Below are 17,844 nucleotides of genomic sequence, written 5' to 3'. Positions count from 1 at the left end.
AGAGAGAGAGAATTGTTAGAAATATATATGAAAAGAGATAGATGGAAAAATAGGTTTAGCAATAGATGTTGAGAGAGAGAGAGAGAGAGAGAGAGAGAGAGAGAGAGAGAGAGAGAGAGAGAGAAAGAGAATGAATTATTAGAAATATATATACAAAGGAATAGAGAAAGAAAGAATAGGATTAGCAATAGATAGAGAGAGAGAGAGAGAGAGAGAGAGAGAGAGAGAGAGAGAGAGAGAATTTCGGTGACAATACCTTCTTGAGGTAAAGGCTCCAATTCTATAAGAGAGCGAATACTGTCTCCAACATCTCTCTCTCTCTCTCTCTCTCTCTCTCTCTCTCTCTCTCTCTCTCTCTCTCTCTCTCTCTCTCTCTCTCTCCTTACCTCCCATCTTTGCAACGTTAATCCCATTGTCCGCGGACGAGATGGAGTTTTATTTGATGGCAAACATCAAGAGTACCATTTGGGGTTCCGTCGACTCATTCTGCCATACCCTTTGCGGGGGTTAAACACCCCCTGAGGGTTGGGCTTAAGGCCCCGTGCAAGAGGTCAGTGCTTTGTGTAAAGACCAAGATTCTGTTCTCGTAAAGTTTAATGGCTTGTAACGCTTTAGGTAGAGAGCTGTAAATCCAAACTTTGAACAGACGGTTTGTAATTTCCACACCTGTTTCAGCTTAAGGTTGATGGTTCGTAACATTTGTTCCCAAACCTTTTATCTGAATAACTGTAAAGCTGATGCCTGATGCCTGTACTGTTCTTTTAGCAGTTCTTTTTGTAGCAGTTCTTTGGGCAGTAAAGCCGAAAGTAGCAGTTCTTTGGGCAGTAAAGCCGAAAGTAGCAGTTCTTTGGGCAGTAAAGCCGAGAGCAAAGTGCCCTAAAGCTCACATCTTTGTAAACAGCAGTTTTCTGCCGGTGACTCTTTGGGCAGTAAAGCCGAAATAGCAGTTCTTTCTCTATCTAGCAGATTTCTTAGTTCTTTGTAAAGCCGAAAGTCGCAGTTCTCAATATAAAGTTGTTATCAATCGTTCCAGCTGGGGTCAGCAGTAAAGCCGAAAGTAGCAGTTCTTTGGGCAGTAAAGCCGCGAGCAAAGTGCCCTAAAACTCGCATCTTTGTAAACATTTCTGTCGGTGACTAAAGCATACGCCTTTTCTCTATCTAGATTTCTTATTTGTTCGAGAGCTCAATATGTTATCAACCCAGCAGTAGCAACCTCATCTGAGAGGTTCTCTCCTGCCCTCAAGGCTGATTTCTCGAGGCTTCAAATGGAACTTCAAAAGTTTAAGCACAGATGCAATGAATTGCTACCATAATACCATTCTCCTTGCATTTTAATACATTTTTAGCTATTTATTAATTTATTAATTTATTTTTCTTTATTAATTTTTATTTTTATCATTTTTAATAAGTTAGGTCTTTTCTTTCTGCATTTCCCTTTACCTCCTCTTAATTCTTCCTAATGAAAACTATATTCTTTGGGAGCTTGAATTTCAAGTCAGTGGCCCCTTTGGTGGGCTTGTTTCATATGAATAGGGTTCATCTTCTGAATAGTAATAATAATAATCACCAGCCAGGCTTTGGAATCCTCTTTTCTCCTCAGTATTCTCCAACTCTTTTAACAACCCTTCCTTAAAGAGGCTGAAAGGCCCCTTAATTGTTCTCGCCTGAGTTGCCTCTCCCGTCGGCCTCTGCTTCAGAACTTCTCAGGAATGAGTTTAGTTAAGTGAGAATGACACCACTCTCTCTCTCTCTCTCTCTCTCTCCCGCCGGAGGGAATCACTGACAACCATTACGCTCTCTCCCCTTGGCAAGGATCCGGCAAGGACGCAGGGCAGCCAACGACCTTCCGGGATGTCCTTGTGAGGTTCCTGAAGGACACGAAGAGTCAGCCGAGTGGTTCCTTGGGGGGAGATTTTTCTCGCTCGAAGGATGTCTCATTCGGCGTTGTTGGAATGAAGGATTTGAATGAAGTATATATATATTATTTCGTCATTTTATACAGATATATATATTATATATATATATATATATATATATATATATATATATATATATATATATATATATATATATATATATATATATATAATAATATATATATATATATATTTAATATAATTCTGGATATTTAACGCGTTTTTATTTTTTGGTTTTTCTTTTCAAATGATTGATATTGAGGATAAAAAATAGTTTCTGGTTTTTTTTTTTGATATTCTCTTTTTCAAATGATTGTGTATGTATCTCTGTGTATGTATGTATGTATGAATGTATATATATATGTATATATACATACATACATATAATCACAGAATTGCGTTAAATATCTCCTTAATTCTGGCACCCAGCAAAAAGGAAATTCCAGTAAAAGAAAACAAGGAGATTATCTTGTAAACAACTCACCTTAATTGACAGTCAGTTCTGTCACACGCAATATTCCAGCATTCTGGAACCTTCTTCGGCGCCTTCTTCAGTAGAAAGAAAGAAGGAAAGCTCCTGGCGCTCTTCTCTGAAGGTAGAGGCCGTGGGGTGGTGGGCTTTCTGATTCCTGAGGTTTTATATTGTTTGTGTATTATTAATTGTGGTTATAGCGTGGGTTTACCCTTGATTGTTTACTTTAATCTTTGTTTGTTTTATGCAAAAGTCAGAAGATTGCACGAACACACGGAATATATATATATATATATATATATATATATATATATATATATATATATATATATATATATATATATATATATATATATATATATATATATATATATATATATATATATATATATATATATATATATATATATATATATATATATATATATATATATATATATATATATATATATATATATATATATATATATAGTATATATATATATATATAGAGAGAGAGAGAGAGAGAGAGAGAGAGAGAGAGAGAGAGAGAGAGAGAGATATGAATATGCGTAAACGTGTAATTTTACTGAATACGAGAACGCACTACGCAAGAAAAAGCCCTCCTCAACAAAATAAACTTTTTTGTTGCGTGGGGGGAGGAGGGCCTCTTTGAAAAACAGTAACACGAATCCCCAATCATGAACCAAACCTCTCAATGAAGTGACCTTACGTGAAATAGTAGTAGTAGTAATGATAGTAGTAGTAGTAGTAGAAGGGATTTTGCTTTGAAACGGCTCCCACCTCCAGGAGCGAATGAAGCATCGAACACCCCCCAGCCACCTCTAACAATTCTTCTTCTTCTTGTTCTCCCTCGCAGGCAAAGACGCGACGATACAGAACGTGCGGATCTTCTGCAACAGCAACGACATCGTCGTCTCCATCGACACGTCGGACGCCTTCAACGGCATGATCTACCCGAAGGGCCTCTCCAAGAACTCCTCCTGCATGGCCGAGTTCAAGGAGCAGAACAGCCCCGTCCTCTACAAGCTCCCGCTCAAGAGCTGTAGCACCATGAGCTCCGAAATGGTGAGTTGTCTCTGTCCTTGGTGGCTGCTGCTTCCACGTTTTCTTCTTTTTGTCGTGTTTCTTTGTTTCTTACTATTGTTTTTTTATGTTGTTTGTGATAGACTGTTACTCCATAGTGCCTGTTTACATAGAATTTCATTTTGTGTTGTTTTCTTACTGTGCGAAGGCCCCGTAGTGGGGTAGTGCTGTCAGTACCTCATGCAGTACACTAGAGGTTCTTCGCGGCGTCCCTTCGGCCCCTAGCTGCAACCCCTTTCATTCCTTTTACTATGTCTCTGTTCATATTTTCTTTCTTCCATCTTACTCTCCACCTTCTCCTATCAATTGTTTCATACTGCAAGTGCCATGTTCCCCTCCTGTTACATTTTTCAAACCTTATTACTGTCAGTTTCCATTTCAGCACTGAATGGCCTCATAGGTCCTCGGCCTTTGGTCCAAATTCTATATTCTATTCTGTTCTATTTAGTGTGAAAGATGAAATATTGCCTCTGCGCTAATGGTTTCATTGAGGACTTTCATTCATTATAAAATGGGAATTCGGAAGTCAGCCAGATTGGATATCTGAAGAAATCAGTCACATGTTGAAGAAATCTGAAGTCACAGTCTGGAAACCGGAAGTACGTAGGATGGAAAAATCTGAAGATAAATTTACTTCAATAGGATGATTAATCCGAAGTCAACAGGAAGCCTGATTCAGTTCTAAACAATGGGATGACAGATCTGAAGTCAAATGAACAGGAAATCAGAAGACCATTTTATGGAGCTGAAATAAAATAAATGAGAAATCTGAAAACAAGATCTTTTATAAATCTAAAGTCACAGAAATTGGAGTTCTGAAGATAACATTTTATTATAAATCTTAAGTCAAACGAAGAGGAAATCTGAAGACCAAATTATAAATCTGAAGTCAAATGAACAGGAAATCTGAAAACCAGATTATAAATCTGAAATCAAATGAAATGGGGAATTATAAATCTGAAGAAACCAAGACCAAATTGTAAATCTGAAGTCAAATGAACAGGAAATCTGAAGACCAAATTATAAAAATCTGAACAGTCTAAATTATAAAGCTGAAGTCAAAGAAATTTGGAAATCTGAAGACCAAATTATAAATTATAAATCAGAAATGAAGACCAAATTATAAATCTGAAGTCGAATGATCAGGAAATCTGAAGACCAAATTATAAATCTGAAGTCAAATGAACAGGAAATCTGAAGACCAGATTATAAATCTGAAATCAAATGAACAGGAAATCTGAAGACCAAATTATAAATCTGAAGTCAAATGAACAGGAAATCTGAAGACCAAACTATAAATCTGAAGTCAAATAAACAGGGGATCTGAAGACCATATTATAAAGCTGAAGTCAAAGAAATGGGGAAATGTGAAGTCATTATCTTATATCTGAAGTCAAAAATGGGAAATCTGAAAACAAGATCTTTTATAAGTCTGAAGTCAAAGAAATGGGAAATCTGAAGACAACATTTTATTATAAATCTCAAGTTAAAGAATGGGGAATTTTGAAGACAATATTTTATAAATCTGAAGTAAAAGAAATTAGAAATCTAAAAACAATATTTCATTGTAAATCTGAAGTCAAAGATTTGGGGAATTTCTATCTGAAGACAACTTTTTATTATAAATCTGAAGTCAAAGAAATTTGGAAATCTGAAGATAATATTTTATTATAAATCTGAAGTCAAAGAAATGAGAAATCTGAAGACATTTCATTATAAATCTGAAGTCAAAGAAATGGGGAAATCTGAAGACAACATTTTATTATAAATCTGAAGTCAAGGAAATGGAAAATCTGAAGACATTTAATTATAAATCTGAAGTCAGAGAGGTAGGAAGTCTGAAAATAACATTTTATTATAAATCTGAAGACAAAGAAATGGGAAATCTGAAAACAACTTTTTATTATAAATCTGAAATCAGAGAAGTAGGAAATCTGAAAACATTTTAGTATAAATCTGAAGTCAAAGAAATGGGGGATCTGAAGAAGTCATAGTAAATCTGAAGTCCAAGAAACGAAAAATTTTGAAGTTAAGCGATGCCAAAATCTGGAGCCAGAAAAAATGGAATCACCAGAAACTTGAAGACGTCAGTTTGAAGTCACCAGTACGACACACCTCTGGAAAGCGAAGACCCGAAGTCAGCGCGATGAGAGAGAGAGAGAGAGAGAGAGAGAGAGAGAGAGAGAGAGAGAGAGAGAGAGAGAGAGAGAGAGACGAAGTCAGCAGCGAGATGGGAAAGGTGAAGTCAGTGATGCGTGCCTTTGACTTTCCCACGACGGTTTTCTGTGGCCATAACAGTACATCATGACAGATTTCGACCTTTCATGTTTTGGGTCAAGTCTCAGTTTTTAAGTGATTTCTGAACTTCAGTGATATTGTTCAGTGTTTGTCATTAGGTCAGTCATTTAACGGTGAAGCGATTAATCGCTGGTTTCAAAAGGTTTTATGGTAATACGGAGATTCATTTATCGAAGGGGCTATTTTGATCAAATCTGAAAGATTTACGAACGAATAAAATTGTTCTGGATATGAGATATTGAGTGTATAAATACAGCTTTTCTGTAAACTTTTTCTCATTCACTATTTGCCTGAGGAGAGAGACAGTTTGGTCTCTGAAATATAGCCTTTATTTTCCACATTTTGGCGTTTCTATGGGCTCCCTTATATGTGATATATATGAATTTGTAATTCACCTCGGTTTTTCAGAATTTATTTCTGTGACACTGGTGTGTGTGTGTGTGTGTGTGTGTGTGTGTGTGTATTACCACCATCACCCAATGCAAAGCAGACGACGGACAAAGCGAAGGGTGCATTCGTAACGTTCCCCTTAAGCGTCCCGTTATGAAAACGAGCCCGAACAGAACCGTTCTCTCCCAGGAGACTGTGAAAAAAAGAGCACAGCCGCCTTTTTCTCGTTTGTGCTTCGAATTCTCGACTTGTTTGACTTGCTTGATAGGGGAGACGATATTTGCAGAAACAGCGCGGCTCTGTGTGTTCTGCCACCGATCCAGGAAGTTCGAGATTCGGAGGTGAATACGACCGGTTTTCCGCGTCTCATCTGAAATGAACGCTTCCGAAGGGTTCGGCAAATGGCAGCGAGCGGTTTTGAGAATCCAGGGAGAAAGACTGAAAAACTTCGCTTAAATGGGCGTTTTAGTGTTCTTGTACAGTTAGCCTGCGCGAGAGTCAGCGGCTGTTTGTTGTTGACGCGTTTCCGCGGACAGGTGGGTCTTTACCAGACCTATTTTTAGAAATATAGGGATTATTCACGAAGGGGAAAAGTGATAAATTGTAGGAACAGTTGAGCGAGTTGTAGCGTCTACTTGTTCGCTATGCGCCTATGCATCTGTTCGTCCGGTCAGAGGAGTTAAACAGCGTTGGGTATTGGCAGGGTATGAATAGGTGACCACCAAAAAGGAAAAATTGTCTCTTTGTATAGATGTGTAATAGTTTCCTGTTAAAAAGTAGAACTTTCTTCCTAATTTTACCAACTGAAAGATAGGTTGTATATCGCTATTACTCAGAAGCAGGAAGCAGTAACTCTCTCTCTCTCTCTCTCTCTCTCTCTCTCTCTCTCTCTCTCTCTCTCTCTCTCTCTCTCTCTCTCTCTCAATTTTGCATGCTGGCGGTAAAGAAGCTTGTGGTTAAGTACCGGTGGAAATCTATACAGGACCGATAGTCGTTAAATATACAACAATATTTTTTGCTTTCCAGAAGTAGGCTAAACTGTACTGGATTTTGCCAGTGGTTTTAGCTACTTCGTACTGAAATTTGTGTAACAGAAAGTGTATTTTTTCTGTTTAATTGTAGGTGCATTTACCTCTAACATGCTGCATTTATACAAATGTTCCTGTGCGTTTATAGAAATTATGCATGCATGGGATAAAACGGCAGTATTTGTGCATAACAGTCCTTAATTACTTCCGTTATTTATTTATCATTTCATTATTATTTTCTTTAGAATTATTCTTTCGTACCGAATATCGCCAGAGGTCAGGTCGCAAGGGGCGTCAGATAGGACAAGGCTAGCAATAGAAGTAATTATCAAAATTATTCGCAAGTTCGCAGCATTAGAATCCCTAGGAAACTGACATTCACTCCAGGTTTCCTAGTTAATTTGACTTCCAGAGATATTCTTGTTACTATCTAAATTTTATCGTAAATTGTGATACAAATTTTGCCGATCTGCCTCAAACATTTATCATTACGGTCGAATATTTGGTTTTCCGGAAAAGGCACCACAGATGGCAGCACATGAGAATACCCACGACTCCTTGTAAACTAACGATGTTTATAATTAAAACAATCTTGTTCGTACGAAATGTTTTGGACGTTTTGCCACACTTGCCAATATAAAAAGCGTAAGTAATAAATAGCTTCTGTTACTATTGCTGTATTATGTTCGTACACAGAAATCTATGAGGTATGGTAGCGACCACTGACTTAGGATATAATACCTATTAGCCTAGGTTAGTCTCACTTTGGTCTTGCACTCATTTACATTTTGTGAATTAACCGTACCCTAATAAGGGTATTTATATGATAAAAATTGTCGCCAAATACGTGTATATTATTTTTGCGACCGATTGTCTAGCGTTTATGCGTGTTACCATTGTTTTTGTATAAATCATTTTTATGTTTGTCAAGCAGGATATCACTCACAAAGAACTCTATTGAGAAACCAGGCCTTTAGGTGGGGAAAAAATAAATGCGTGAATTTCACGAAAAAACGAACAGAACGGTCAAAAATAGATCAATCCCAAAATAAGTGACCAGAACTTGAATGCTTCATGTGATGAAGAAAGTAGCAATAGCAAAATAAATGATAAAACACGGAAATATGGAAAAGGCAAGTAGTTGGATACACCTTTACATAAACGTATTAAAGGTATTTAAGGTAACTTAATATAGGTCCCTGGGGCCTTCCTGCCTAGCTGGATTAACATCTACCCCCCCCCCCCGACTTATTAACCTGATCTACAGCAGGGTTATTCATTGTATGAGATACAGGGAATATGACCTAACTTTTCTTTGCATAACCAACGTACCCAAATCTGAGGCATTTGGGGTAAAAGTTCGTTTCTGGTCCGAGCTCAATTCCACATGATGGCTAGTACTAAACAGTGATTCATCTACACTGTTTCGCCGTGTTTAGTACTAGCCAATGGGGGGGTAAAATGTATTTTGCCATGTTTAGTACCAGCCCCTGGGGGATCAAATGTCGCTTCAAATGTCCCCAGGTGCATTTCGCAAAATTTAAACTTAGAAAAAATCTTCAATTATTTACATGTATTTTATTTTGTATTGTGATAAGTATTAGTTTGCAAGAATTGTGGATAAAGAATATTTTTTTTTTAATTTTTATAAAGATTTGAAAGATATAATAAAAAATCGAGAGGGATGATGTCATGTTTAACATCGTCCAGGGCATCAGAGTCCATGGATACTGTTATGATGTTCAGGTAGGGTTAGGTTAGGATGCATCATCTTGAAATATCTTTGATCTGCTGCCCCCAAGAGTCAAGGTTGCCCCAAGAAATAGCATTGCAGCCCCCATGCACTTTTAAGTACCTAGCAAGAGGAACTTCTCTAGCGCACCATAAATCCTAAAATAAAATACAGGTGTGAAACCTAACCTAATCTATCTATCTATCTATCTGCCTTCTATAGGACACTGGGTTCTAACTATCAGGGGCCTCTATCTATCTAGTTCTATCTGTGCATTGAATGCAATATTTAATTTTCCTTAGTTCCGAAGGTGAAACATTATGGTTTACCAGTGGATGGAGGGTTTAGGCCCCTAGGCTTGTAATATTTGGGTATGTTTATAGCGTACTTTTGACCTAATATATAAAAAGCAGACGGTGCATGGAAAGTGAAGCATTGCACAACCTAGCAGTTCATCCATTTTTATTGAAAAAATAAACATCTTGATTTCAATTTTGATTTAATTAATTGGTTCTTAAATTGACTGGTTCTCAGCCATGTAAAATAAATCTAATCCTTCGGGCCAGCCCTAGGAGAGCTGTTAATCAGCTCAGTGGTCTGGTTAAACTAAGGTATACTTATAACTCAATTTGCCTACAAGTTGAGAACAGTACAGGCAATAATAAAACTTATTAAGTAGATATTGGAAACTGGAATGTCTGAAATTTTGCGGATGTTGAACTGTGAGAATTTAAGTACGATGAAAAAGTAACGGAACTCATTACGTAAGATGCTTTTGGAAAAAGAAAACATGCTAAAAAAAGCACACATTTAATTTTCCTTAGTTGCACAAGCCATTCAATCATTATGGCAGAACCAGTGATGGAGCGCTCAGGCTTCAGGTTACTTCAAGACACGAGGGAGGAGGCTGCTAGCCCCGTATCGTATTCTACCCAAGCTGCTGTTGACTTTGCACAGTCAACAACCCATTAAGCTTTTAAGGCATGTTCGGTCCTGATTATTGAAAAGTGCATCCTGATTTGCACCTCTACTATAGGCATCACTTATGTTTCTTTTTGGGCAACAATCAGCCCCAATCTAAAACATATTTATTCCATTTTCTAAACCTTCATTCATATTCTTTCTTCCATGTTGAACTTTCCATTTCCTGTTGAAAAAGTACCTTTCAGACTTTTTACTGTCAATTTTCCTTTCAGCGATGAATGACCGCACACATGTATTGCTTGTGCACACGGCCTAAATTCAATCTATTCAATGCATGTATTAGAAATATACATACCTCCATACTTGATTATACATATTTGGGTACTGTTGTGATCTCAGTCCATAATCTACCCAGGCTACAACTTTGCACAGTCACCAAACCACCAAGTATTTAATTCTTGTGTTGGTGAGATGCTTACCTACGTAGTTAATGATACCTATTTAGATGTTTCTATGCATGTATGTGTACAATCTAAATCTTCCCGTCAGTGTAAAAAAAGGTGCAATAGGTTTTTAAAGTATCAAAGAAATTTGTCAACATTTTTCGCATTAACCTTTAGGTTATAGATCTATATGCACGCATCATATTATTTTTCTACTCCACATCCTTACAATTGGTCTCCTAAAATCACTGTCATATATGAGGGGATTGAGATGGCGAGTCCCAACAACATAAACGTTAAGTACCGTCTCAAAGCCCTAAGGTACTTTTAATTATACAGTCTTTAATGAGTACCAGTAGGCTAAGGGTGTCACAATATGAGAAAAAAATTAACATAAGGATAAATGTTGAGGTTCATCATAGTGAAAATATTTGAATAATAATGAACGTAAATCTTTCCCACAGTAATAATCGCACACAAATTGTGGGAAGGGGGGGCCGGGGGCGTGTGGTCCTCCGTCTACCAACTCTGGTAAACCACAAGTCATACTGGTAATGTAAAAAGTACCTATAGAATGCCTCAATCTCTCACAAACGCGCGCATACATGCCCGTGCACTCAGATGGCGCACAAGCGAGCACAAACATTCTCTCTCTCTCTCTCTCTCTCTCTCTCTCTCTCTCTCTCTCAGAGACAGGAACCTGGTGTGTCGGTGGTTGGAGCCTTGGTCTGTAAAACAAGCAGTTTGTGGGTCGTTATTCTAGAAGGGGCTATACATCATTTGCTTAAGGAGCAATATTTTGTGGTGGGCTTCAAGTTGGGCGAGAATTGTTTGTAACTCTTCATAATTATTATTTGGTTTAATCTGGGGGATGGAACTGTCATCATTTGACTTAAGGACCAATATTTTGTTGGTTATTATTTTATTTGGTGAAGAAATTGTTTGTGATGTCATTCATAATTATTTGTTAAATTAAAATGTCATTTTGACATATATAATTATTGTTGTTGTTTTATTATTATTATATATATTATTATTATTATTATTATTATTATTAATATGAAGAAATTATAGTGATGTCATTGTAAATGTTAATTAAAATGTATATATATATATATATATATATATATATATTATATATTTATATATATATATATATATATATATATATATATATATATATATATATATATATATATATATATATATATATATATATATATATATATATATATTTACCCTGACATCATTATTATTATTATTATTATTATTATTATATTATTATTATTATTATTATTATTTATTATTATTATTATTATTATTATTAAACGGAGATAAACCGGTAGTAAAATAAAACATTGTAGTTCAAGGTCAAACTTTTATCTGAATGGATTCATATTTTTGTATCCCTTAATTCTTGGGACGAATTGAATGATGAAGGTGCCTTGCGACCATACGTTATTTTCTTTAATACCTTCTGTTAAATCTTGGAAATTTCATCTGCGCCGAGATAATATAGCAGATTTAGGGCATTCAGGAAGTCAGCCTATAGCCCATCTCGTCTCGAGCTCAACCCCTTGGCTGACCTTGGTGTTGTTTTCGTAACTTGGAACCGAACGTTCCTTTCCCTTTATGGAAAAACCAGTTGATTTATATATGCATTATGTCCCCGTAGAGGGTTACTGCCGTCAGTACGCCTCTTGCAGGGCAGTGTAGGCGTTACTTAAGGGTCTCTGCGGTGTCCCTTCGGCCCCTAGCGACAACCCCTTTCATTCCTTTTACTGTTCATATTCTCTTTCTTCTATCTGACTTTCCACCCTCTCTAACAGTTGTTTCGTATTGCAACTGGGAAAAGGTTTTTGTCCTGTTACACCTGTCAAACCTTCTTACTGTCAATTTTCATTTCGGGGCTCAATGACGTCATCATAGGCCTAAATTCTCTCTTCTGTTCCAAATGTACCGGTGTGTCTGGTGGTTCATTCCTACTCGTTACTTTTAATCTCATTTTCAACCGAGTTTCATTTTCATCGTTTTTTACATTTCTCTGTCACGATGGTGTGGTTGACTCTCCCTCTCACTGGCGCCGAAGCGATGCAGGAGAGCGACGTTCTTCCTGGTTCTTAAGGGCTCACTCCGCAAGCGGTTGGGACTTGGGGGCACACTGCGCTATTCTCATGAGGTGCAAAGCTTTATTCCCTTGCTTACAATTCTAATCGTCTTTAGCTTTACTTTACATAAAGTTCTTCCAAATGTTTATTTTCATTCTTATCCATTTCCCTTTTCAGCAACAATAATCCCGAAAAATTAAGGATGTTTCTAAATTAGACATTACAAAAATATTTCCACTATCAGAGTAAGGGAATCTTCTTCTTCTTTGGTGTGTGATGCAGGACGCTGTATCGTTCGAGAGACTAATGCTACGCACGCGATGGTCTTGGAATTATTATATGCACTCAACTGGTGTATATGTCTCGCTGTCCCCGTGGGGGGTTAGTGCTGTCATTGCACAGCATGCGGTACACTGTAGGCATTACTTAGGCTCTTTGCAGCGTCCCTACGGCCACTAGCTGTAACCCCTTTCATTCATTTTACAGGAACCTCCGTCCATATTCTCTTTTCTTCCATCTTACTTTCCTCAACCGTCTCTTAACGATTGTTTCGTAGCGCAAGTGTTTTGAGGTTTCTTCCTGTTACACCTTTCAAACCTTTCTATCTCAATTATGTTTTAGCGCTGAATGGCCTGATAGGTCCCAGCGCTTGGGCTTTGGTTTAAATTCTACTTATATTCTGTTCTATTCTGTCACGTTGTCTCTCGGTCTGCCTGATTGTGTGTGTGTATTTTGCAATTGTGAAATTTACTGTGATTGTGTGTGTGTGTATTCTGCAATTGTGGAATTTACAGTGATTGTGTGTGTGGATTCTGCAATTGTGAAATTTACAGTGATTGTGTGTGTGTGGATTCTGCAATTTGTGATTGTGTGTGTATTTTGCAATTGGGAAATTTACAGTGATTGTGTGTGTGGATTCTGCAAGTTGTGATTGTGTATGTGTGTGGATTCTGCAATTGTGAAATTTACAGTGATTGTGTGTGTGTGATTCTGCAATTGTGGAATTTACAGTGATTGTGTGTGTGGATTCTGCAATTGTGAAATTTACAGTGATTGTGTGTGTGTGGATTCTGCAATTGTGAAATTTACAGTGATTGTGTGTGTGTATTTTGCAATTGGGAAATTTACAGTGATTGTGTATGTGTGTGGATTCTGCAATGTGAAATTTACAGTGATTGTGTATGTGTGTGGATTCTGCAATTGTGAAATTTACAGTGATTGTGTGTGTGGATTCTGCAATTGTGAAATTTACAGTGATTGTGTATGTGTGTGTCTTCTGCAATTGTGAAATTTACATTCCAAAGCCATCGGATTTACCTTTCCCGTTGTTAATGAGTCCTACCTGACGACGCCACGTTCGCGGTCAAATGCAAAACGGAAATGCAGCGGCCCAGCCAAATTATTCGGGGACCCGTTCTTCATTTTTAATGCGTCAATTAAGCGGATTCCGTTATTATAAGCGTTCCTTCATTCATCTTGCAGGTTATTTTTAGCATTTTAGGGGTCTGGGTACTTTTTGGTGGTCACGTTGGTAGTGTTAAGTAGAGTTACTTTATTATTACTCATATTATTTGTATTCACAGCAGTTCATGAATCAAGACGAAAATTTTATGCAGTGACGTCAGTCGTTAGGGGTGAGGTTGCTAACCCCACGCCTTCTTTTTTGGAATATAAAATTTAGGCCAAAAGGTCAAGCACTGGGACCTATGAGGTCATTCAGCGCTGAAAGGGAAATTAAAGAGTAGAAAGCTTTGAAAGGTGTAACGAGGGAAACCTCGCAGTTGTTAAGCATACCTTAGTTCAACCAGACCACTGAGCTGATTAACAGCTCTCCTAGAGATGGCTGGCCCGAAGGATTAGATTTATTTTACGTGGCTAAGAACCAATTGGTTGCCTAGCCAACGGGACCTACAGCTTATTGTGGAATCCGAACCACATTATAACGAGAAATGAATTTCTATCACCAGAAATAAATTCCTCTATTTCTTCATTGGCCGGTCGGACAATCGAACGCGGGACCTGCAGAGTGCTAGCCGAAGACGTTAACCACCCGTCCAATGAGATCAGATGATTATTACAAAATAGTAAAGAAAAAGTTTTGGGGGGAACTGCCTGGAATTATTTGCAGTTCTGATTAAAACTAAAGTAAAAAATCGTAGTTAAGTTATCTGCACTTTTTATTGAATTTGAATTTCTAAGTTTATACTCTACATTATATCAGTTTATCCTGCAGTTCAACTCTGCCTTCATGAATGAAATTCATAGACTGCAAATTGATCTCTTGCAGAGGCAGCGACATGCTTCCTCCTCTGGGTACATTTCTCTCAGACAGGTTTATCGGTGGTGCCTGAAATAGCATGTCTTCGCACCACCTATAAGCATTCCGTGCTCTTACAAAATTATGCAAAATGCTACATGCTTGTATCTTATTCTCAACAAAAATGGTGTTAACGTTGATGGGTCTGTGGAATGTACGCCATTTATATATACTATATATATATATATTATTTATACATACATACATATATATATATATATATATATATATATATATATATATATATATATATATATATATATATAATACATATATATTATATGTATGTGTAAACATATATATACATACGTTATATTTATAATATATACATACATGTGTGTGGATGTATGTATCCATAATTACACATAAATGAATACATTCAGGATTATGTTGTTTAATGAACTATCATCCTTATTCAGTGTAAGTAAATTGTCAAATTACTTTATGGTCATTCAGAAATAAATGAAGAACCTAGGCTCACATTCTCTCAGGTTTGGATACAGTGTTTTCAACGTATGTTACTCATGTTATTTCTCCTCGTTGCCGCCTTGTGTGAACAGGACCTTAGTAATGCCTACAGTGCACCGCGTGAGGTACACTGACTGCACTACCACCACTATGGGGTTTGTTTTGAGCCAAGCAAACGTTGGAGCCCACTGAAGAGCTGGGCGAACTGATGGGCTTGGAAGACAGCAGGGAAGGTGCAAAGCTAAGGTTGAAAGCAGGATAAAAGCAGCTTCAACCCCTCTCATTCCTTTTACTGTACTTCCGTTCATATTCTCTTTCTTCCACCTTCCTTTCCACCCTCTCCTGACAACTGATTCATAGTGCAACTGCTTTGAGGTTTTCCTCCTGTTACACCTTTCAGACCTTTCTACTCTCAGTTTCTGTTTCAGCGCTGAATGACCTCGTTGGTCCCAGCGCTTGCCTTTGGCATAAATTCTGTATTCCATTCCTTATTCTCTTTCTTCCATCTGACTGCCTCCGGCCGGCCAATGAAGAATTAGAGGAATCTATTTCTGGTGATAGAAATTCCACAATAAGCTGTAAGGCCCCGTTGCTAGGTAACCAATTGGTTCTCAGCCACGTAAAATAAGTCTAATCCTTCGGGCCAGCCCTAGGAGAGCTGTTAATCAGCTCAGTGGTCTGGTTAAACTAAGGTATACTTAACTTTTTTGCACCCTCTCCTAACAATTATTTAATTATGCAACTGCTTTGAGATTTTCCTCCTGTTACACCTTTCAAACCACCTTTAATCTCAGTTTTCCTTTCAGCTTTAAATCATATTCTAATTCTGATTCTAACCCCTAAGCCTAGAGGTAGCGGTGGAAATTAAAGAAGAGGAAGACTAGGTTGCCAGTCATTGTTTTTCAAAATAAAACTCATCACGGTTACTTATTTATCTGTCGACAGGAGGACGGCATCGAATACTTCAACACGGTGGTGGTCCAACCCCACAGAAAACTCGTGACGAACCAGGGACGGGGATACCACATACGATGTAAATACCAGACTCAGGAGAAGACGGTCACCAATGCCTTCAACGTCAGGTAAGAGAAAAGAATCACTCGTTTTACTCTTCATAGTAGACGCGTGTCAACGCTTTGAGAGTTTGTTTGCAATCGTTTCAGTCGTACTTTAGGTGTAAAAGAGATTATTCTAGTCATCTTCCTATACTTCCCTCTTCCTGCTTATTCAGATGTTTATGGCAAAAGTCTAAACTCTGTTGATAATTCACCTGACGCCATCTGTGAATTACAGAAATAATGGGGATAATATTCCAAGCCGTTAAAGATTACTCCAATTATTTGCCTTGCAATTAATATTTCAGTGTAATATCGACAAGCTTCCCATACCAAAACAATTAATATTGTTATCACGAAAGTGTGTGTCTGTTTAACAGACACCTTTGATAATATTTTTGTGCGCTATCACTTTAAAAAAATGTATCAGCTCAATGCCCCCGTATAATTGTAGAAAAAAATGTATCAGCTCAATGCCCCCGTATAATTGTAGAAAAAAATGTATCAGCTCAATGGCCCCGTGTAATTGTAGAAAAAATGTATCAGCTCAATGCCCCCGTATAATTGTAGGAAAAAATGTATCAGCTCAGTGGCCCCGTGTAATTGTAGCAGCCATGCCCAGCTCATTTCTTATTCAAAGATTAAATTTAATTTAGATTCCCGTATGCACTAACGTTGGACTGAGGTGCAAGTTTTGATAGCATCTTGCAAGACACCTGGTTTCTCAAGCTTTTAAACGATTTTACGGTTATACGAATCAGTTTTTCTGAAGTCACTTGACTGCCGGTATTATCAACTTCTTCCCTTCATTATTTTAAGGCCTCTTCGGCCTATTCAGATTGTGGAAATATGCCGAAACGCAGTGCTATAAAAAGAAAAGCGACAACTGTCTTGCGCAAATTGAGTTATGGTAGTTTCCTAGTTAAAAGTCGAGAGAAGCAAGCAAGCACTTTCTAATGGAGAGAGTAAATAAAAATGACTAGCGAGACGCCATCTTACATCTTGGGGTAACCCGTCATTCAGGGAGAGAGAGAGAGAGAGAGAGACTGTTTAATCGTACGATCTTTCGGTGCTATTCAACTTCTAAAACACCCTTTTTTTCGGTCTTCCTCCTCTGAGCAGCGTTCAGCGCTCATCCCCTATTATACATCGCCTATTAGGCGTTATGCTCAGCCGTGAAATAACCCAGGAAGTGAGGGGAAAACCTGGCGGCTCGAGTCATAAAAAAAAAAAAAAAAGTCGTCGAGTAACGGATTATCTACCGAGTGTCGAGTCGCACCCTCCCTCTCCCTCCAATGAGCCATTCCCCGCCTTGGTGGTGGAATGTCTTTCGATGTTAAAATGCTAGTTTGGGCAGAGTCCCGAGGTCCAGACTTGCCTCCTAATCCGTTTTGCACCTTACTATATTTAGAACAAGAGCCCGTGCTGGCTTTAAACCGTTTAATCCAAACCAACCAATCGGTTTCAAGTGTTCCCGTTTTAAGAGTTCAGTGATGTTTCTCGTCATCTGTTTTTAGTAATGCTTCAAGGGAAGTCATATATCATTGTTGTGAGTGGCTTTTTATTCTTCTTCCTCCTCTGATTATCGTTATTCCTCATATATGCTG

At 37.7% G+C, this 17,844-nt stretch overlaps 1 protein-coding gene across 8 annotated transcripts in view; it reads left to right on the top strand.

Moving 5' to 3' along the window:
- pio (piopio) overlaps window positions 1–17,844 on the top strand; it is a 193,262-nt gene that overhangs the window by 161,809 nt on the left and 13,609 nt on the right. For all 8 annotated transcript variants that reach the window (XM_067090084.1, XM_067090083.1, XM_067090089.1 and 5 more), the window contains 2 exons: window positions 3,248–3,456; window positions 16,128–16,264. In XM_067090084.1, the coding sequence (XP_066946185.1) occupies window positions 3,248–3,456; window positions 16,128–16,264 (346 nt within the window). The remainder of the gene's footprint in view (window positions 1–3,247; window positions 3,457–16,127; window positions 16,265–17,844) is intronic.

This window comes from Macrobrachium rosenbergii, chromosome 47, assembly GCF_040412425.1.
Source record: "Macrobrachium rosenbergii isolate ZJJX-2024 chromosome 47, ASM4041242v1, whole genome shotgun sequence".
Taxonomy (NCBI): Eukaryota; Metazoa; Arthropoda; class Malacostraca; order Decapoda; family Palaemonidae; genus Macrobrachium; species Macrobrachium rosenbergii.
The sequence above is the reverse complement of the archived record's forward strand: the minus strand, read 5'-3'. Positions and strand labels throughout refer to the sequence as shown.